This window comes from Rhinolophus hipposideros (genome assembly GCF_964194185.1).
Source record: "Rhinolophus hipposideros genome assembly, chromosome: 3".
Classification (NCBI taxonomy): domain Eukaryota; kingdom Metazoa; phylum Chordata; class Mammalia; order Chiroptera; family Rhinolophidae; genus Rhinolophus; species Rhinolophus hipposideros.
In genome coordinates, this window is record NC_138049.1 from 72,887,304 (window position 1) to 72,910,880 (window position 23,577).

A 23,577-nucleotide genomic window follows, 5' to 3' on the forward strand; every position below is an offset into this window, starting at 1 on the left:
GTGCATAAGGGTCTTTGGAATTAATGGTATTCATACTATCATTTGAGTATAAGTTGAGGCATTTCACTTTAAGAAAAATTTGAGACTAGTGATAGCGTATTTCTGTGTATTTTTGTGATTGCTATTGAAGGTTCCAGTGAGCCCATGGAAGTCTTTGTTGGAGAAGTGACATCATACACATTGCACAATCTCAATCCCAGCACCACCTATGACGTGAATGTTTATGCTCAGTATGATTCTGGACTCAGTATCCCCCTGACGGATCAAGGCACTACATGTGAGTTGTGTATTTTTGCATAGTTGTAAGAAAAAGTGTAGTACAAAGTACCAGGTTAGCCTGTTTTAATTTTATTTCTTCTTAACATATGCATGTTTTCTCAGCATTAAGTAGGTTGCCCTTTTGTGTCCAGCTAAATAAATACATAAGTAATATAATTGAGTATACAAAAATGTATATGATGAGGTATGTTTAGTCCACATGAAATATTATATTTTGAATTTTGAAAGATGAAAATTATAGGAATTACAATCTCATTCATGAATGATCTGTAAAATTAAAATTGGAATGCTGTATAGTTTTTCTTGATATTTGATATTAAAGCATATATTACCTAAATATGTTAATTTAATTGAAAGTTTTTATGGAAGTGCTATAATTACTGATTCAGCCCAGATAGAGTTTGTTGTCATGAAGTACTTTAGTAATGATTTAAGGGCTTAGAAGATAGCCCTTCAGAAAATTTTTTTATTATTTTCCATGAGACGTCATTGACATTTGTGGTGTTGAGAGGGACTATGTGGAATATTTTTTCCTTGAAAATCAGTGATAGAAAGGGAGTTCTGTTTTGGCTGTACCCATTTTCATGTATGTTTAATGTATATTTCTTATAAGGAAACATAACATGATTTTAGACATTTTTTTTCAGCCATAGTGGAAGTTTTAAAATTGTGTTATGATTAAAAGTATGCTTTTTTTTGGCCTTTATTTACAAAGTAAATCTATATCTTTCTTTCTTTGTTTTGTAGTGTATTTAAATGTGACAGATCTGAAAACTTACCAGGTTGGGTGGGATACATTCTGTGTTAAATGGTCACCTCATCGGGCAGCTACCTCCTACAGGCTAAAACTAAGCCCTGCAGATGGTACGTGTGCAAAACAAACAAACAAAAAACAAACAAAAAACCTCCCCAAAACTGGAGTATATAGCAGCAACATTTTAAACTTCAATAAAAAAGATGTCATTTTGTTTATAAAATTATGTATAAAAATGTCTTTAAATACAACCGAAGTTTTATTTTCCTTTGTTGTCATAATCAGGAACCAGAGGACAAGAAATCACAGTGCGTGGATCAGAAACCAGTCACTGCTTCACTGGCCTTACACCAGACACTGATTATGACATCACTGTTTTTGTGCAGACACCGAACCTTGAGGGACCAGGTGTTCCTGTCAAAGAACATACCAGTAAGTTTTGAGGAATCTGGAAAGTCTGTAAGACTTCAGAGTAGAATGCTCTGGGTGTGGGAGACCTCAGTGGCTCCTGTGGAGGCACTTCTCCCTAGGGGCAGCAGTAATGATGTAATGATGTCTGGTTCTTGAAGGTTGGAGTCTGTGGCTGGTTCAGGATCTTTATCTGTAGCAAATCCATGTTGCCCCTGTTACAGAGTTGGTGTTATCTTAAGGAAAGGGCTAAAGGAGAGAGATGTGGCTCTAGCTGAGAAGGTGATATGCATCGATATTAGTGACTTTTACTCATTTGACCTTATCTGAAGGCCTTATGTTCACCCTCTGAATCTTGGTTTTGCTTTATGCAGTTGTAGTCAATGAATGACTTCCATGAATGACTTCCAATGACTTCCATGACTTTCAGTTGAATGACTTCCCATGATACCAAATTTGGATAAAATAGAATTCCCAGTACGTCTCTGCCAATGAGACTTTATTTGTTATCAAGGATTTAAATCACTCTTAAAATTTACTTTCTGTAATATGAAATGTGCACATGTTGTGTTTTTCTAATTATGATTTTTTAATTCTAGCTCTAAAACCAACAGAAGCCCCTACAGAGCCACCCACACCTCCTCCTCCTCCCACAATTCCACCCGCCCGGGATGGTAAGTACAGCTGATTCGACAATACACTCAGCTGAGAGGGATTTATAACCTTCTCTTAGTTATGAAGTTTATACAGCATTTACAATTGATGTAGAACATTTCTGATGTATTCTTCTTGTTGAAGAGTTTTTAGGTTAAAGGAAAAGATTACCAGTAATTTGTCCTTCTTCCCATACCAGGCACAATTTGGTGTGAATAAAATCAGTCATAAACTACTCTAGCTCTTTAGTTGGAACTCTGTTTCCTCAATTTTGGGGATTAATGTAAAATGATACCTTACACAGTCCCTGGTGGGCATTTCTTTCTGTGGGCTGCTGGCATCAGTAGGCGCTGTGAACCTTTTTGGCTGTATCTGCAAGCTAGCTAGCCCCTGGGCCTTTGGCTTTGGAATTCTTGTCTTCTGGCCTAAGAAGTGCCCTCAATTACACAAAACTAAAACACTTCTATTTGCTGAAGTTGGAGACATAATTGTCACTTGCAGTGAACTGTGAAAAGACATACTGGGTTATTAAGGCTGGTCTCTCAGTAATTTGGGGCAATTCTCTGTGCCTTATCAAATTAAATTTAATCTAATTAACTACTGGTTTGTTCTTTTCCCACATTCTGTTTCCAGTGTGTAACTAAAAGCATTTCAGATTTTAAAGTATTTTTATTTTATCTTAGAAGGCTGTCGAAAAATTAAAAGTATATTATTACAGAGTAAAATAATAAAGGGTTTTTAAAAATTAGATTGTTGAAAGAAATGTAGCAAATAATCTTGGCTTAAAAACGTGTTGAGTTTTTTTTTAATAGACTTTATTTTTTAGAACAGTTTTAGTTCCATAGCAAAATTGACGAGAAATTACAGTGTTTCCATACATATCCCCACACCCTCACATGCACAGATTCCCCCAGTTTTAACATTCCCCACCAGAGTGCCACATTTGTTACAACCCGTGAGCCTATATTGATATATCATTATCACCCAAAGTCCACAGTTTACATTCTGGTTCACGCCTGGTATTGTACATTCCACATGATAAGTTTTTATATACTAAATCTTGTTAAAGTTTTCCTTGCAGAATTTTTTTCAGCCTCCCAGTTTGAAGATTTAAATTAAAGATATTGATTTTATTCAATCCCTTTGTTCCCTCCATAGGATTCTTAATTGGCCTAGTTTAAAACGAAAAGACACCTTTTTTGCACCAAATATTTGGTAATTATACACAACATCTCCAAATCCACTGATAGCTGTTCTTAAGTTCTGAATGTCATTGCTTTACATTTGATTTCCTCCCCATTTATTATTTGAAGCTACTCAGAAAGTTCCAGGAGGAAAAAGCATACATTTACATATGGAACTAAGCAGATGAAGTAATTCCAGAGCGAAAATTGAGGACCAGTTAGACTGGTGCCTCTCACATTTTATTGCTCATAGGAATCAACTGGGCATCTTGTTATTGCTGATTCTGATTTAGGAACTCTGGGGTAGGGCCCAGGATTCTGCATTTCTAAGAAGGGGATACTATGCTGCTGAACCACACTTTGAGTAGCAAGGTGTTGGACTGCATTTCTTAGTTAAGTAATTTTACTTGAATGAAGGAAGTCATGAGATTTGGGGCTTCCTCGGATTTTTTTTTTTCTTTCTAGTATGCAAAGGGGCCAAGGCAGATATTGTATTCTTGACTGATGCTTCCTGGAGTATCGGGGATGATAATTTTAACAAAGTTGTAAAGTTTATCTTCAATACTGTGGGAGCCTTTGATGAAGTCAATCCTGCTGGAATTCAGGTCAGTGTCGTTTTCTCGGTGGCTGTTCACTTGTCATGTCTTGCTGTTCCCTTCGAACTCCTCTTTTTAAGTAGAAAGACTTTTTAGTACAAATTACGTTTTGACTCTTATTTGCTATTTTCATTACACATGTATTTTTGGGAAGGAGTTGGGCATCACTGATAAATAAACAGAAGACTAAACATTCCTCTCAGTACTCTCTTTGGCTAGAAGAGATTCCTGTTGGAGAATTTAGGGGATTCTGATCCTACTTCCAGCTTAAAACTCTGACAATGGTACATTTCCATCTAAGGTCATCTGATGTTCTGAAAATTAAATGCATTGTGAATGTCGCACTCTGTTCAGTCAGAGGATTCAGTGTTGAATTGTGACTGGGGTGGGTGTGTGGAATCCTGCTGGCCCCTCTGTCATGGCATTGCAGGTATTACCTTGACCAGAAGAACGGCCATTATTGACTCAAAGGGTATTTCATTTGTTTCCCTAAAATAACTACCAACGATCTTGTAGAATTACTCCAAAAGAATTTGTTTCATTACAGTAGGAACTTAGAGAAGTTTATCTTTCTATGAGGGGCCTCAAAAAAACTTCATCATTTAGCCGTAACTATCTATAAAACAGAGAATCTCCTCCACTAATCTCAATGTAGGTGTGAACTGAGCACTCAGGTCCAGTTGCTCGAAACTATTTCCGGGGGGTCTTCCTAGACCTCTCCAAGACCCTGATTAGTTGTTATTAGCTATTTCTTGCCTTCCGCAACCTTGAAGGCCCACTTCCAATCCCAGTTTTTCTAGAGAGGTTTCCTTGATGGCTTTAGGCATTCCTTGCTCCTGAAGGATTTTTGTCTGTATTACTGTTACAGCAAGTATCACTGTATATTGTCATCATTTGTGCAATTCTCTTTTGTCTAAATCATTGACTCCTTAAAGCAAGACTGTATTGTGTTAGTATTCTTTTGAATTCTCTTTGTTCCTTCCCCATTCCTTTCGGTGAATTTTCTTTATTTTGGCAACTTGTACTTTTTCACTGTGGCATCTTAGACACATTATGAAAATAAGAGATTTTGACATAAATCACAAATAATTTCATAAACAAATCATGTCTTCTTTTATGGAAGAGTGCTTTATGGAATATACTAAATTTCAAAACCCCAAATAACCTTGTGGATGTAGTTCTAACCCAAGAAAAAATCAGGCTAGTTATATTCTCAATTTAATGTCAACAACTAAGTCATGTTTTCATCATTTTAGAAATTTGTATTAAAAATAAAAATTGCTATTGTATTTTATTAACGTAGATGAGCCAGCTACTTTGTATAAATGATTACTAGTTCTTAAAACAATCCTAGAAAGTAAGTATAGTTATCTCAATTTTACTGATGAGGAGACCAAAGCCCAGAAATACCGTGTTTCCCTGAAAATAAGACCTAGCCGGACAATCAGCTCTACTGCGTCTTTTGGAGCAAAAATTAATATAAGACTCGGTTTTATGTTAGATAAGACCGGGTCTTATAGTAAAATAAGACCAGGTTTTATATTAATTTTTGCTTCAAAAGACACATTAGAGCTGATTGTCCGGCTAGGTCTTATTTTCGGGGAAACACGGTATTGGGAAATTGCCCAATGTCACAGGGCTATTAATTGGCAGAGCTCAGATTTCAGTCCAATTAATCTTGACTACAAAGTCTGTACTGTTTCCACTAAATCATACTACCACTAAATCTGTGATGAGTGCTGATTATCACACATGTGACATTTTTATATTACCATAAAGAATGGATGTAGTTGGTGAGAAGGAGCAATTGACTAAGAACCAAATGTTTAGTCAACATTTGAGTTCAAGATGGTGTGTTCTCATTTCTAATTCAGGAGACTCACTGTTCCCCAGTTTTACCTATCCCTTCCTATATCCTAGAGAACGGTACCATATACGTACCATGTATTTACATTTTAATATCAATTATTCTCAATTTAATTAAAGATTAGAAATTATGGAAATTAATGAGAACTTAATTTAGTCAGTGTTATGATACTAGCTATAAAGAGCTTATACTCTTCTGTCAGGTCTGAGGTGCTTCTTATTTTTCCTATTCTGCAGCTAGAGGACTCATGGAAAAATTGAAATATAAAAAGAGATGACTTACCTTCACTGCCAAACCACATTTTCTTTCAGGTCTCATTTGTGCAGTACAGTGATGAGGTGAAGTCTGAGTTCAAGCTGAACACGTACAATGACAAGGCCCTAGCCCTTGGGGCTCTCCAGAATATTAGGTACAGAGGAGGAAACACAAGAACAGGTACAGTTAATTGGAGTACACGTAGACCTTCACTCTCTTAAGCATTCGGAGTGCTAAAACTGAGTGTACCATCTCACTCTAATATTCAAATTCTTATCAGTTGGGTGTGACTAACAGCATTTGGATAATTTGCACTGAGGTGATACTAAAATATTCCATACTCTGTAGGTAAGGCTCTCACATTTATCAAGGAAAAGGTCTTGACCTGGGAGAGTGGCATGAGGAAGAATGTCCCCAAGGTGCTGGTTGTGGTCACAGATGGTCGGTCACAGGACGAGGTCAAGAAGGCAGCTTTCGTCATCCAGCAGTCAGGTAAGCCCAAGCATGAATTTGATGTCTAGTGATTGTACTCATTATTTTAACAGTTTTAAATGTTCAAGAATGATTGCAAACCATCCCAAATTACTGATTTCACTTTCTTGTTCCTGTATAATTTGTACTCTCTACCCTCATCATGTTAGTTTATATTTAATTATGGAATGGTTGGTAATTGCTCAAAAATACTATGGTGTGGTCTTTGTATAAGATGTGACCCAGGGGCTGTCAAACAGCAAACTATATTTCCCCTCGGTGGCTGGAAAGCCACAGAATGCAATGATGGATGATCCCAGAGCTGGTTTCCTGCCATAGCAGAAGTGAGTCTTGATGCTGGTTCCTGTGTAAGGAGAGACATAGGGAGGCTTTTATTTGAGCACAGCCTTGCAGATGCAGGCCCTAAGCAGACTGCTGGAAGGTACACTGCAAAGGAGGAGTAGCCAGGCCTCAGGGAGATGTCTCTAGGGGAGATCTTGGCCACCAAACATCCTGAAAGCTGCAGGCAACACTGCCCTTTGGATTAGTTATTTAGGATTATTGGAGATGAAACTAGGTCTTTCCAGTACTTGCATTACTCCCCACCCCTCACGTGCAGCCAAGGTCCAAGTACATATTCTAGGGAGAATTCTATGCTATGCATTATCTATTGTGGTATTGTAGAGTACTTTGTTCCAGGGAATTGCACTGATCTTTTTATAAATCATTGCCATTATGTTATGTACTTTGAGCAGATTTCCGTGTATTTTGTGCGCCTAGCTGATTTAAGTTTGGGATTATGAATGCTTACTCCTGAAGTTACCATATTTATATATAACTAATTCCTTATACAGTTTATTTTTTTACAGTCAAATTAAGCTTTTGGAGTGAAAACTTTATTTGTATTAACCTAAATAAATGAAAGTTTATTGCCAGTAGGAGTTGTAGATTCCATTTTAAAAGTGAGCAAAATGCTGCCTTTGAGCCTGAGTTTGTTGAGAAAATCAGAATCAAATTTTAAAATGAGCCCATTCTTGGTTTCTGAGTCACATCAGCCTAAAAGGTAAAGGGTGCCTAAGAGAGATGCTGAATTCATGAGTATATTAGGACTGTGGATCTCTGTCAGGAAATGTGCACCATGCTGACTAAGTCTTTGTGCTGTTAAAATGTTTGAATTGTTAGGATTTTATTCTAGCAAATCCAATTAACTGACTTTTATTAGCCAGAGAGTAGGAAGACCTGGAAAAAGTACAGATTCATGAAAGAGAGTTGACGTCAATTAGAAGGACTTCCTGCATATGCTGAGAAAATGCGGCATCATTGCTGACAAGATTGCTTTTTGAGTTGCTTAAACAGTGAAAGACAGAAGAAGGGCTGTGTTGTGGAACTCATGCTGTGATGCTGCTCTGCAGGGTTCAGTGTCTTCGTCGTTGGTGTAGCTGATGTTGAGTACAACGAGCTTGCCAACATAGCCAGCAAACCCAGCGAGCGGCACGTGTTTATTGTGGATGACTTCGAATCTTTCGAGAAGATCGAGGACAACCTCATTACATTTGTTTGTGAAACTGCCACGTCAAGTAAGTCATGATCCACATGGATCTACAGTCTCACTTGTTGTGAAAAAAAAAAAAAAAAACCTTAGTAGGTCATTCCCTCTCCTTATGGGATCAAGTCTGTGCATAAACAGATCCTGGGAAATCACTTGAGAACCTGATGAATCATTGTTCCTATTGAGATCACGCTAAGTGTGTGCTTGTCAGAAGTCCATTTTTAGCCTTGTTGAAGATGTAATATATTCCTTGTATGGAAATAAAGTGTTTTAGTATGTCCTTTTTCCACCATCCTGATGCCTGTGACATTCGAGTAAATTAATCTTCAGCTTAGGAATGCATTTATAGAAACGTTTCTGTGAGATGAAGGTTTTCCCTATTAGTAATCAATTGGTATTTGTTTTGTCAACATCTGTGCTTCAGGGAGCAATGAAAAAACTGACTTGTGCATGTGTGCTCCATAGAAATTCATTGGTTCCCATTTGTTTTTTGGGGTGTAAATTTTTCTTGTTATAACAAGATCTCAAGTTCAACTTTTAAAATACAGTGAAGGACAAAAGATTGGTTATTTGTCAATTTATCCTCTTCCGCATCCTTTAGCACCGATTCTTGGAATATTAAATTTGGGAGACAGATATGTGGCTAGTCTAGACTCCCGATCCTAAGCATGGTTATGCTTTACAAGTGTTATATTTTTACCTTTTAAACATTGTATTAAAAACTCAGAACTCTGGTGAGAGGTGGCAGTAGTAGACAAATGCCAGTGGTTTACTCTGAAAACTGACCTGAAAGCTCAGCACTGGTGAAAGTGGATAGGGAACTACAGTTGTAGTTCCTTCCATCCCAGCTGGTCCTGAAAGCCACTCTTTGGTATCCTGGGCTTTAGGGCACCCATGGTGAAAAACTTTTGTACACTGTCACTGACTGTCACTGTTACATGAGGTTCGGTAGGTAGCCTGAGGCTCGGGGGCTTGGTAGAAAAGAGGGTTGACTAGGGACAGACTCCTGCTTTTACATAAATCTAAAATTCCCTGGGTGAAAAGTTCTTTATTAAAGAACATCTGAATTTTTTTTCACTTTAACTCTTTTTTATTGTTCTTCAGAACCTTGTAAAATTCCAATTGGGCTGGAGAATGTTCAGAAAACACTGTTTATAGTGGTCAATAGTTTAATTTCTCCTACATGCAAGAAGTTTTTATAAATGTATGAACAATTTCATTACTTGATACACATACAGTGCTGCTTTCTGTACATGTACAATGTTTGCATATCATGTTGGTGAATCATACTTAAAGAACATTGTATATTACAGGTTGTCCTCTCATTTATTTGGATGGCTACACCTCACCAGGTAAGCATTTATACCCTTGGGCTAATTTATTTCAGGATTTAAACAATCAAATAATTTAAATAACCTAGGTTCAACATTTTCTTTTCTTTTCTGATGTAAAGGTTTTAAGATGCTTGAAGCATACAACCTGACGGAAAAGAATTTTGCATCTGTACAAGGAGTTTCTTTGGAGTCAGGGTCTTTTCCCAGCTACTCAGCATACAGGCTTCAGAAGAATGCCTTTGTAAATCAGCCTACAGTGTAAGTATACCAACAAAAGCTTCTTTTCATTATAATTGGCCAGACTCTTTTCTGAGGCTCTCAGAATCTTTGCTGCCTTCTCAGAATCCTAGAATTTCAGAATTGTCAGAAGATTCCTCATGTATGACCTGGTTTAATTTCCTTCAATATAGTTGGATTAAGTATCTTCCATCAGGTCACACATGAGACTAGGACTCAAGCCTTGGCCTTTTCAGAACTAGAACTAAGCCTTGGCCTTTTCAGAACTAAGATTCTGCAATATTATGGCTACTGACCCTTTTGAATTTAAGGCTAAGATCGTAGTTATACTTTTTCTAAGGGAGGTTGTTTGCACAGGAAGGCAGCTTGTTATTTTGAACATATTTCCCCCCTGGTGCAGAGGACTGGATGAAATAAGTGCAAAATGAGAGCAGCATTCTTTTCAGTGTTTCAGACTTCCAGAAGATGAAAGACCGCAGCAGTTTTGCTTGTCCATGTTCAGACAGGCAGCGGTTAGATTGCTCTGGCAATCTGTTGGGTAGCTGGAGATATCGTTGTTTTACTTCATGAAAGTTTGCACCTGGTATGATAACCAAAACATGCACTTCTTATTCATTAGAATGAAAACATTTTAGTCTTGAGAAATATGTGTCTGGCAACTTGTAGAGAGAAAAGAACAAGAAGAAATAAAGCTTTCAGTAACTTAGGACAGGGTCAGAAAATGCTGCCTGAAATTTGAAATGCTTTGGGAAAGCTGACGGAAAATTCAGATTAAAACAAAAATGAATTTCTTTTAAGGACGCAGAGATCATATTGTTGTAGTTTGACCACACTGTAAGTTCCTAACTCTTTTATGGTTAACCACGTTGGTTTGCAGTTTTAGGTTTTTCAGTAAACCTTAATACCCAGTGTTTAACTCTCACTGTCTCAAGATACGATACCTACATTTTAACTAACAGTAGCCTATAGTCCACTCAAGAGTCAGAATTTATGGCTGAAAGAAGCATAAATACAATTACTTTTTTCATAAGCACTCATTGAGAAAGAAGGAGAAAAATGGACAAGGTTAGACATGAATTAATATGGAGAAGATATTATTTTTAACATGGTATATTATGAAGATAGTAGTGTTTTTTAGCATGAAGAAGACATCACAGCAGCTTGCCCAGAACATATGTTTTAAGAAGCAAGGCAGCATTGCATTCCAGAAGTACCAGTGGCATGGTACAAGGACATGAAATCTCAAGAGAAATTCTGTGCCCTATGTCAAAATTCGTGAACAAATAGCTCCTAAGAGTTGATTATCAGGGCCTTTTTCCTACCTTCAGATAAAGTGTTATTAAGTGGTCTCAGACAGAAAACCATCAATTCTGCTTCAAAGATTCTCCCTGAATAATTGACTCAAATCTGGAAGAACACATGGAACCACATTTTTTTGTCTTACAGCCTTAGAGCCAAGAAACATTTCCTTTTAATTGAATCATTTCCCTTTATCACCACTAAACGTTTGCACATGTACATGCCCTTAACTTTTATTACTGGTTTTATTTTTGGGAACATGTGAGCTTCTGGAGATTATTTGATTTATTTTATTTCAAGGGAGGAATTTGGAAGTGTAAAAACTGTTAGAGATACAGAGGGAGAAATTAAAACCATCTTATTTATGATCTCATACCCCTGACATTGGAAATTAAGTATATTTAGTAAGATTTATTTTCTTTAAATTAGATCCATAGATATAATGTTTATCACTCTAAAGTTATTATATAGTTTTGTAATCATTTATGTGTCTAGAAAACATTGGTTATTAACAGTAGGATAAAAGACCATTTGGCAATTTTCCAGACTTTGTGACTTTATCAGATTATAAATATTCTATTACTACTTACATAATTGGCCTTTAGTGTTCTTTTGATGTTTTTCGTGAATTTTTCCTTTCTTTTATGTAAGCAGATTATTATAAATGACGTCTAATACTGCCCATGATGAGATTCTGGTCCAAAGATTTGAAATATTCTCTATTTCTTGTGAGAAATCCTTATTAAGTAATTAATTTACTTATTTCGTATTAACCAACAGAGATCTACACCCAAATGGACTCCCTCCTTCATACACGATTATATTATTATTCAGACTTCTCCCAGAAACTCCCAGTGATCCTTTTGCAATTTGGCAAATTACAGACAGAGACTACAAACCACAAGTTGGAGTGATAGCAGACCGTAAGGATTTTTATCTTATTTTAAGGCACAAACATACATATTTTTTTATCGTGTTTTCTATTTCCTTCTCTTTTGTCTTTAAGAGGCTTCTAAATATATATACGTATATACATACATATATATATGTGTGTATTTACTTGATATATGCTTTTATGTTTAAAGTTTTAAAAATATAACATATTGGTATATGTTCTAATTATATTTTATCTCAACTGAAATTATTGTATTTTTTAGAAACCTCTCCAACAAGAATTATATGTTAATACTTTCAATGTAAAATATACCATGCATATGATTTAATAGCAACTATGTGTTGATTACAGCTTCTAGCAAGACATTATCATTCTTTAACAAGGATACAAGAGGTGAGGTGCAGACTGTTACATTTGACACAGAAGAAGTGAAGACATTATTTTATGGAAGTTTTCATAAGGTAAAAAATAGGGTTATCTGGTTATTTATAGAGAAAAGAATATGACAAAACTTTAAATTAATTAATTTTATTATTTGTTAAAATGTCATGTGAAATTGGTAGAAACATAGGCTATATCTTTTGAAAAACAAAATATTTACATCCTCATCACTATTTTGTAGCATAAGGAATATAGTCAGTAATATTGTAATAACTATGTATAGTTTCAAGAAGGTACTAAATTTATTGGGGGGATTACTTTGTAATTTATATAAATGTCTAACCACTGTACTGTATGCCTGAGACTAATATAATATTGAGTGTCAACTACAATTGAGAAAAATATATAATAATCTAGAAAAACTAAATTAAAAACAAAATCTGAGAGAATTTCATTAACCCAAATAAGAAAATTTAAAATAAAACAATAATTTTACTAATCAAGAGACAACTATTTTTAACATTTTGACATACTTTGAATGCTAATATCTTTTCAAAATTTGAGTTATGTAGCATATACAATATTGTATGCCTATTTTTTCTACCTACCATTTATTGTGAACCCCTACATGATTTTGTTTCAAAAGCTTAATTTTTGTGGATTGTATTTTAATTGATAGTGTTATTTTATAGAGACAAGTAAGCTTGCTTGTTTATTATAAAGTTACAAACATGCCAGTCTAAAACTTATCATTATCCACCAAAATAATTGTTTATGAGATTAATTTCCACATGAACACACTTATGAATTCTCTGAAAAATATTATTAAAAGTTCTAGGATGCATTCTGAGGGTATTGTCTATTTTTGTTGATCTTAATTTTTTGTATGTCAACATCCAAGGATAATAAAGACTTTCTATCGGGTTTTTAAAAGATAATGAATTGACATATAAAAATAATGAAATTTGGAACATTAGAAATGAAGAGAACAATGTAGATTAGCAATGGACTTTTTAATGATATTTCTTTATTGATTAAGTTAAAGGAAGAATATCATTTATTGCACAAGTGATCTAAAATTTCTCCAAGATGACAGTAAGAAAGTTAGTCCCCATACATAGAAGACAAATATTTCTAGTTCACTATGATTCTCAAATGAAAATGGAAGAACTTTTCTGCATTTGAGTAGGGTTAGCTGTATTTCTTGTGGATTCTATTCCTGAGAATCTTGGTTTCTTTCCGGAATGTGTTTCTTATTCATTAATCAGATTCTTGCTAAGGATAGCCAGGAACTCTTCTCATGGAGCTCAAAGAGGTGCAATGTACACATTAGTGAGAAGCAAAGGAACAGTGAAGGAAAAACAAAGATTTTTAATTATAATAGCATATCCACTTAATAGTTTATAGATGTTCATGGTGAAGGGTGATAAAATAAATACCTCATTGGGAAAGCAAATTCTAATTTGACAAATATTGGCTTCAACCGCTCCTTATCCACTGTTGAATCTGGCAAAATTCATATGGACTTTTTTGGCTCCTTGATACATCTATTAAACTTACATTTGAGTAAATCACTCAAAAAGACTACTTCATTTTTCCTTCCATAGCCACTGAAGATACTAGAAATTTAGTTTTCTATTAGCCAACTGATAACCATTTAGGGACTATTATTTTTTTAATTTTCAAACTTTCATCAAATGCTTCATTTTACTTGAGCAAAAAAAAGGCAGTATTTTGCAGAGGTCTATGGTGACAGTCATTAATTATTGCAAATCAAGATATTTTTTTGACATTTCCTCCCTTATTTGCTTTTATAGAGAGGTACGTATATTCTTAGCTTTTATATAGTGCCTCTTCTTTATCCTTCTCTCAAGCTCTGTTCTCTCCTCAAATTCTCTACCTTCTTTTTTTAAACCATGATATGTTTCTTTTATTAGTTTCTCCTCTACTTTTTTATTGTATTCTTTTCCCCCTCCATTCTTCCATCCCATTCTTTTCACATACTCTCATTTATACCATCAATTAAAGTACCAAATTCAACCACTATTGGCTATTTGTATTCTTTATTGATCCAAGGATACAAAACACTCATTTTTCATTTTCCATGTAGTGTGGTAACTGAAATCCTTCAATCTTTTGGGTAATGTGTAATGCTTGGATAGCAGGAAATTAGTGAAAATGACGTGTGGGGAACTCTTGGAAGAGAGGGGATAGGCTAAAAGAGTATAAGGAAGGAATGGCAGATAGCTATTGCTTTTTGAGAATTCGCTTGAAAAGCTTTTTGTGTCTCCAGTCTATTGATGGATGACATAGATCCAAGTGAGAAGTTTCTAATAAGAGAAAAAAGGAGAATAGATGAAAAATGAAGTTTTAGGGAAGGACAGAACTTGGGATTGGAGATGAGTTGACAATGTTCCATTTCTTTCTACTCGTCTGTGACCAACAATGTTTCACAGTTGGGAAATAGTCCCTAAATATGTGGGACATAGGTCTACAGATGAAGAGCCCACTCTAAAATGTAATTATGTATGTATTTAAAATACAGTAAAACATATGGAAGAAATTGTAGCAAAATATGTTTTTGGCATGTGCTTCTTTATGGCTGGCAATCAGTGACCAGTGTATTTGGAATAATTTTGTTACAAATTAAAAGTTTTGAGTTTGAAATAATTTTTCTGGATATTGATTTTTCAAATATTTTGTAATATTTGCCTCTGAGATTGTTTATACAAGAGGTAACAAATAAGTTTTAGTTCTTACTAGATAATACATATCTTGGGAATGCTTGTATGGTGGTCTTCTTGAATTCATTATTAGATGATTGTGCTGGGGGAGTATAAAGTTTATTGTTAGCAAGCTATGATCACTTTTATAGAAATACAACATATAATTCATAGTTATCATTTATAGATACTCTAAATTAATGTTTTGGTGGTCATTTTCTGTGAGAAAAACACTTACTGTTTAAAAATTTCTCTAGAGATTGTCCTTATGCTATTGATGCAAAGTATTTAAGGGAATTTCTGTTCCTTTTAACTTGGAGTCAAACTTTTCAAAATAATCATCAAGTGCTTATTTGACTATTTGTGCTGTGATAAATGGAAAATATCAACATAACTATAAACTCAAAGATTACACACAACCATTCTTTACATTGTTGAAATTCAGGTGTTTTATTACCTGTACTAATAAATTTCTTAAGATTCCAAATGTGCTCAATATCAGACAAAAAAAACAAATCAACACAAGATTCTTTACTTGTAAGGAAACTGAATCTTGAATCTACTGATGTCCAGAGCTGAATCTCTATAGAAGATATGCGCTAGTTCTTAACTATGTTAGGTAGCTATATGATGTGCAAGTTCTTTTGACTGAAATTAGGAAATAAATTAAAATTTAATTTAGCAAAATCAGTGGAAGACATTTGAGGCTCCTTTGTACTGACTATAATAATATATTAATGATTTATTAACTTTTATTTGAATTAGCTCTTAATAGTTTACAGAGTCCCCTCATCTACTACTTATTTCTGGACTATCTCAGTAAGAGTACATGGTAGGAATAAGGAATTAGGCATGTACATATGGATGAAGAAAACTGAGACCCAGGGAGGTTAAGTGGGTCATTTGATTGGAAATTGCTAATAAGTGACACGAACATTTTGCAGCTTGATCTTGGATTTTTAGTCTAAAACTCTAGATTTGGGATGAGGATAGCTTAAATAATACATTTTAAAATCAGTGATCTGAAATATGCAGAAGTCAGACAATTTTTTGGTGGTAGAAAATTTATAATGGAAACATATGATCTTTGTAGGTTCATATTGTTGTGACCTCAAAAAGTGTTAAGATTTACATCGACTGCTATGAAATTATAGAAAAAGACATAAAAGAAGCTGGAAATATTACAACTGATGGTTATGAAATTCTTGGAAAACTACTTAAAGGGGAGAGGAAATCAGCCACAGTAAGTAACACATTTTTATTTTTCTTGGTACCTTGTGTGGTTTTAAAAATAATCTGTTCGGTATTTTCTCAGTGAGTTTTAAATTGTTAAATTCCTTGGTCAAATTGAAACATTGGAAAAGTTACATTGAGAGAATATGCTACTGACAGGATATAATAGTGCATTTTATTGCTAAAACAAAATAAAATGTCAAGGCATCAGAGAACATCATGTGGTCATCTTGAAACAGGACTAAATGGGAGAATACAACACAAATCGTTGCCAAGATAATCAGTGAGATCTTAATTCATGTTTTTGTTCAAAGATAGTGACTTAATACAAATTTGGGCAGTCAGGATATGAAGCGTTTGTGGACACTGGCTGTGACCATCACTAGAGCCCACATGCTCTCACGAAGGAGTCATCATCTGTCTGTCTCACAGGCAAGATCAATGTAGTAGGGCAGCCAACTGACTGTATTACTCACAGATTTCACTGGCTCATGCTTGAGGCAGGAGCATGCCAACCCTATTTACAAGGCTATCTAGTAATACAATTTTAAATCAAGGGTTTTCATTGTAACAGGCTAATTAAGTTCATATTAAATGTCAATTAATAATAATATTGTTCTAAAAGCAAGTCTGCCATCTTTTACTTCTATTTTTTTTTTAAAATTACATTTATTTAACTTAGCTTTTCTCCCATAGACAGAATTTTCTTCTCCTAGATTCCAAAGTGAAATTTTTGTTCCACAATGTAAAAATAATAAACGCAAATTTAATGTAATTGTGATTAAATCCAGACTTTTTATTTAATTGATTTGATATTTAAACCGAACAACTATATATTGGGGTTATAAAATAATTGCTCTAGCTAAACAATCTTTTCCTTTTTATGAAAAGAGCTTTAATTTTAAAATATAGAAAGATAGAAATTATATACAATTGGCCCTTCTTATCTGCGGGTTTTGCCTCTGCAGATTCAACCAACCATGGATCAAAAATAATAGAAAAAAAATTCCAGAAAGTTGATCTCTACCCAATATGTTATATCAACTATTTACATAGCATTTACATTGAACTAGGTGTAAGTAATCAAGAGATGATTTAAAGTATACAAGAATTTGGGCATAGGTTATATGTAAATATTGTCATTTTTTGTAAGGGACTTAAGCATCTGTGGATTTTGGTATCTGCAGGGGGTCCTGGAATTAATTCCCAGGGATACCAAAGGATGATTGTACTATATTGAAATAGTTAAGCTGAAGGTAATCATAAAAAGTATTAGTCAACCCCTAGGTAAGAATTTATAAAAAGAGGAGCATCAATTTTAGAATAAGTAAGGAATTAGTTTGTTGTTGTTGTTGTTATTTTTCTACAAGGATATAGACTCTTAAGAGTTGATTTAAATGTGTGTAGTCTTTGAACTCTTAATGAAATAAATTTTTAAATAAAGAAATTAATGTTCTCGTAAAAACAACAAAAAAACCCAAAACTCAATCAAACATTTCATTTTAGCCAAGGAAGTGAATCAGAAGTGGGAATTTCAGGTATGCATTTACTTTATTCTCTTAGGCATTGGTTTTTATGTTCTTTCCTTATGAAGTAAGGATCACATTGTTCTCAAGGGCTTGTACCCTTGAGACAGGCTTTGTGAGAGGTTGGCAAAGGATAAAATGCAGAAACGTTAATTTGAATGTTTCTCATGCATCTTTAGCTGATGTTGCTGTTGGTTGTTTGCAGTTCCAAATCCAGAATTTTGATATCGTCTGCAGTCCGGTGTGGACCAGTAGAGACAGATGCTGTGATATTCCCTCTAAGGTAAGTACACTGGAATGGAATCCTGTCTGGGTTTTACTAGTCCCCAAGGAATAATGGGGATGCGGATGTGGATGGTCTGGGAGAGAAATTAGCACTTCGTAACTGCGTCTCCAGGATACACGATTATGTGTGAGCATTGCAGCTACCACAGCTTGGGCCAGCCACCCTTCCCTTGGAAGTCAGGAATGCACAAGACACATCTGGAAGTTCTCTCTAAGGGCCAGCGTGGTTACGCATAGACAGAAAAGTCCTGTTGAGTCAGCATATTTGGTAAACCCACTGATTGTAAATCCTTCCTATTGTTTGTAAAGTCTCAGCATTTTACAGAACAAGCCATCACATCTCTGGATATCTAAGGTTTATGGTAGCAATAGCCATATTTCTTTTTGAGATGATGGCTCTCCCCCATAGTATCTGTGCAAGTGGTGGTAGTTACAATGTGGAATGCTGATGATGAATTGGAAGCTTTTGGCAAGCAGTGAACTGCATACATCCACAGGATGAGTATGCATTTTTTTATTCAACAAATATTCATTGAGGACCTATTATAAGCCAGGCACTCTTTTGTGTGCTAGGGTTCCAGCAGGGAAAAGTGAATATTCTAGTGGGAAGGCAGCGGGAGAGAAAGAATTAGCAAGTAGATATAGACTGTGTTATAGAGTGAAAAGTCCTCAGATGAAAAACAAATCAGGATAAAGGGATAGATAGCCAGGTGAGTACCATCAGCCTTCAGTGATAAGGTGAGATTTAAGCAGAGAGCTGAGTGGAGTGAAGGAGCAAACTATGTGGATAATGGAGAAAGAACTTTCCAGCCAGGGGGAACTGCAAATGCAAAGGCCCTAAGGCCACAATGTACTCTAAATATCTGAGAAACATCCAGTAGGTCAGTGGGGCTGGAGCAGAGAGAATGGGGTGGGGGGAAGGGGTAAGCAATGAGAAGGCCAAGGTGGTGAGGTTCTGGTTTGAAGAGCTTGGAAAACCTTGCAGGCCATGAAAAGGATTTTAGGTTTTATTCTGAGTGAAATAGGCATTGGTAGCTGAGATATTCAGCATTTTCCTAACACTGGATTAGAGAAAATTAGTTGATATTGCCAGTGGTCCAAAACTACCAGGGGTAGTTTTGTAAACATTTGTTTGTTATGTGAGTTTTCCTAAAGTAAAACATAAAATAAAGATGCAAAGGAGCAAAGCAAGATTCAACATAAGACTATTTGTAATGATAGCTAAAAATTATTTCTACAAGTTGGGAAACAGATTTCCTTGTGTATATAAGATAAATGGGGGTAGGGAAAGGAAGTTGTTATTTTACCCTTAGTTCATAGGTAAATATTCTTTTGAAATTTCAGAGAGATGAAGCAAAATGTCCTGCTCTTCCAAATGCTTGCACATGTACACAGGACAGCGTTGGGCCTCCAGGACCACCAGGCCCTGCGGTAAGGAAACTGAAACAGTCCTAGTTTTTCATGTTACATCTTTGGGTAATCATTCTTTTGCATAATGCTTCCAGCCATCTGTGTTTTCTAGGACAGAGCAAGCCAAATGGCAAACCATTTTTGTGGTATGTTTTGAGATCTGAAATGGAGTAAATCAAGAAGAATCATCTGAACACATTTGAACACATTTCTCCAGCCATGCAGGAATGAATGACATGGGCTTAGTAGTCAAGATCTTTTCTCTTAAAGATATGAATCTGGGTTTCTTTCTGTAGTCACATGGTTTTGAAAATTCCTACATCTCCTGAAAGCTTCTTGTATGTATGTTATGGAGCCACGGTTGAGAGGCTGACTCAAGAACAACTTGTTTAGAATGTAGGATATGTGTACCTTACGAACAGCCATATCATGAGAACAATGTATAAAAAGGATAGTTTACATATGTCACGATATCATAAACACTGGTTGAAAGTATTGAGGTTTGGAATAACTTGAATGAGAAGACTGTGAGTAGGTCTATTCCTTGGGGGCGGGGGACCAAGAAAGTTTAAGGTAAAACATTAAGATTGCAGTGATAGAGCTCATTAATAACGTGGAAGCTTTGATTTAGTTAATCCAACGTCTGACCTGGGCTGGTTTTGTAGAACGTAAGTAATACTTCTAAGCAACATTGGCCTCTTTAAAGAAAATGGTTAGTTAACATAGAAATGGCTCAGATATCCTCAAAACACCAAATTTTACTATACGTGGGTCATAGCAAATAATGTAAATTGATTTTAGGTTAATTAGAAATCAGCTCCTGATACACAGAATCAAGATGTCACTGGAATTACCATAATTTTTTTTTATTAATAGTGATTTACCTGACTTATGTTTTTAATCATAAAATTATCCTGACTGTGACTTACATATGTTTGACAAGCAGAGATATTTTTTCTCTAGCTGTAAGATAATATTATTGGATGCCACTGTCATATTTATTTTTTCTTTGTTCAGTGGTATCTGAATTCCTGTTACTAAACTACGTATTCTGAGATTCTGAGAGATACTCTTCATTTTGCATATTATTTTTCCTTAAGAATGCATTCATATAATTCCAAAACTGATTTTTCTCTTTACTGTATTTAAGTAATGCTTGCTTTTTCCAATAAACATCAAATTTTCAAGTAAACTTCAAATTTTGCTAACAATAAAGTTCAGAATGTAAAAATGAGACACTTAGAATATTCAAAGTTTTGAAATTCTCTTTTCCCAGATATTTGTATGATATGAATATTTACTTCAATATTTTGTAAGTAACTGGGGAAGCATTGATTGTCTGGAGAATGTACTGCTTCTTGAAGCCATTTTTATGTATCAACTTCTTACTACTTTCCTTACATTTACTCTAAAATGTGCTTTTACTATGTATTTTAGGGAGGACCTGGTGCTAAAGGTCCCAGAGGTGAAAGAGGTATCAGTGGGGCAATTGTAAGTATAATTGAGAGTGCATTTAAATTTTCATCTGGTTGTTCAAATTTTGGCTAAGGGGAATGTGACCTTGAGCAAGTTAGTTCAAGTTTAGTGTACCTTGATTGATGTGATTCCCTCTGCCCTGTCTCTGGATGTCAAAATGATGGATCAGAGAAAGAAATGTATGAAGCATCTCACTGATGTAGGAATTGCACGTGGGAAATCTGCAGAAGAAACTGAGGGCTCTGCTGCAACATGGGGACGCAGAGGGGGTGACGTGGTCATGAATCAGAAGACCCTACAAGGAGCAGAGTCCTGCTGGGAAGCTGGAGAGGGCTGGGAACAGTTCTGCAGCTCTGTTTTTCACCTGTCTCAGAGAGAGCTGTGTGACATATGCATTCTCTGGGGGTCACTGGCCCCGAATACTTGTTCCACACTGGTCTTCCACAAAAAAACTCAAGCTTCTGAGGAGCAACATATTATGAAGATAATGTGTTGCTTTTGTCCTAATATCACTAATGATAAACTAACTCAGTTAGGAAAGGGTGCTGCTGCGATGCTAACCCAGATCTGTCTGCCTCCAAGTTTGTGCCTTTTCCACCTACATACGTTGCAAAGAAACTCAAGCGTAGACTATCTACTCAGTGGATATCTGTTCTTTCCTTGCTTGATTTATATATATGTTGGTTCCAGAATTAAGCCAAAGTCTCAGAGAAATCAGGACTAGCTTAAAATAAATCAAATCCGATGAAATTTGAGCTTTGATCTCATGAATATAGTAGATAAATATATGAATATATTATGTTCAATAAAGTATTTTACTTAAAAAAATCTACTTCTAATAGGACTTTTGGAAATTTAAGTGTTCTTGTGAATTTATTGCACTTTCCAATTGTTCTTTTAATGTGTAGTCAAAAAAAGAAAGGAATGGCATTAATAAATACTTTTGTAGATATATAGATTCTAAAATGTTTGTGAAGATTGTATGATTGGTGTCTCAGAATTATGATGACAAGTTTCTGACTGGGTGTTAAGCACTGGATGAACATTATGTGACTTGCGGTTGTTTTTCTCTTTTGTATTTTAGGGCCCCCCTGGGCCTCGTGGAGATACAGGTCCTCCAGGCCCCCAGGGTCCTCCAGGTCCCCAGGGACCCAATGGACTCTCTATTCCGGGAGAACAAGTAAGGACAAAGTCTTTCTGTATTAAGTGAGGATGTTGGATTAACTGGAGTTTAACTGAGTTTAACTGGAACATTTTTTACTATGTTTTGCCAAACGAATGTTTTCTCAGAGATCTCAACAAAGTGAGTCATTGCGATGACTTCCTATGATGACTATAATTTCAGATATGTAAATAGTATATATAATAATATGAAACTGTGTAGAAAAAAATTATTGCTACCTATTTGACCTTTCAATTTTTTTTCATAAGTAGTACATATATCCTTCAGCATCCTGAAAGCTTTGCAATTGCTTTCAGTAGCAGCCCTGGAGTCCTTTCCTAATATGACCTCAAGGCAAGCGTGTGTTATTTCTCTCATCTAAGTCTTTACTTCTTTTAAAATTTGAAGTTATATAAGGTATTTTACCTTTTAAAGCTCTTATACCTTATACAAGAAGTTATATAAGGTATTTTACCTTTATATTTTAACTTTTTTCTATACCTCAAGGTAAAACAAATACCGTGCATGGATGAGAATATGTAACTGAATAGTTCTTAAATTTAATTCTAAATTTACTTTTAAGATGCCATAATAGAGGACAGATACATTTTTATTGGCAGTTAAAGGAAAAAAAAACACACGTATATTTGATATAGCTACAAATGAATCATGTGAAGGAATAGGGCTTTCTTGCTCAAAAGAGTTGATGCATCTACTGTCCAAATGAAATTTTAGGGGCTTTTACAAAACGCCTGGGAACTGTTTTCCCATTGCTTCCTTTAGGGTCGCCAAGGGATGAAAGGTGATGCTGGAGAGCCAGGACTTCCAGGCCGAACAGTGAGTTGTTCTTGAAATTGCCTTTTCCTTCACTTGTCAAGTGTTTGAAAAGTTGATTTGCAGTGCTTCAAAAGGTGAACCAAGGTTAAGCAGCAAAGCAGAAAAAGTCTGGCTATGTGCTTCACATTCTTTTTATTTCATACTATGTTCTTATTCATTATGTCTGTGCTTTGTCAGGTCAGGTATCTGAATGTTGATTGATCATATACAGTATGGTTGGCACTGTTCTTGGTTCTGCTTTTCTGTTTCTTTTCAGAGCACCCTGAACTTTCCTTCTTTTCTTCCTCCCTCCTTCTCTCCCTCCCTTCCTCCCTCCCTCCCTCCCTCCCTCTTTTCTTTCCCTTCCTCCCTTGCTCCCCTCCTTCCTTCCTCTTTCTTTCTTTCTTTCTTTCTTTCTTTCTTTCTTTCTTTCTTTCTTTCTTTCTTTCTTTCTTTCTTTCTTTCTTTCTTTCTTTCTTTCTTTCTTTCTTTCTTCTCTCTCTCTCTCTCTCTCTCTCTCTCTCTCTCTCTCTCTCTCTTTCTTCCCTCCCTCCCTCCCTCCCTCCCTCCCTCCCTCCCTCCTTTCTTTTCTTTCTTTCTTTCTTTCTTTCTTTCTTTCTTTCTTTCTTTCTTTCTTTCTTTCTTTCTTTCTTTCTTTCTTTCTTTCTTTCTTTCTTTCTTTCTTTCACATTTAGAGAATAACAGTATCTGTTCACACAGAGGAACTATATTACAGTATTCCACTTTTTAAAAATTTTTTAATTTTTTTATTGGTTTCAGGTA

The 23,577-nt window shown here is 35.4% G+C and overlaps 1 protein-coding gene across 1 annotated transcript in view; it reads left to right on the forward strand.

The window, feature by feature from the left end:
- Positions 1-23,577, forward strand: part of COL12A1 (collagen type XII alpha 1 chain) — a 113,770-nt gene that overhangs the window by 73,988 nt on the left and 16,205 nt on the right. Inside the window, exons 40-57 of the mRNA XM_081035110.1 lie at positions 131-277; positions 1,027-1,143; positions 1,319-1,465; positions 2,041-2,115; positions 3,745-3,884; positions 6,054-6,177; positions 6,346-6,489; positions 7,881-8,045; positions 9,331-9,369; positions 9,471-9,609; positions 11,668-11,810; positions 12,134-12,243; positions 15,980-16,129; positions 17,851-17,928; positions 19,275-19,361; positions 20,778-20,831; positions 21,901-21,996; positions 22,762-22,815. Of these exons, the coding sequence (XP_080891236.1) occupies positions 131-277; positions 1,027-1,143; positions 1,319-1,465; positions 2,041-2,115; positions 3,745-3,884; positions 6,054-6,177; positions 6,346-6,489; positions 7,881-8,045; positions 9,331-9,369; positions 9,471-9,609; positions 11,668-11,810; positions 12,134-12,243; positions 15,980-16,129; positions 17,851-17,928; positions 19,275-19,361; positions 20,778-20,831; positions 21,901-21,996; positions 22,762-22,815 (2,009 nt within the window). The remainder of the gene's footprint in view (positions 1-130; positions 278-1,026; positions 1,144-1,318; positions 1,466-2,040; positions 2,116-3,744; positions 3,885-6,053; positions 6,178-6,345; positions 6,490-7,880; positions 8,046-9,330; positions 9,370-9,470; positions 9,610-11,667; positions 11,811-12,133; positions 12,244-15,979; positions 16,130-17,850; positions 17,929-19,274; positions 19,362-20,777; positions 20,832-21,900; positions 21,997-22,761; positions 22,816-23,577) is intronic.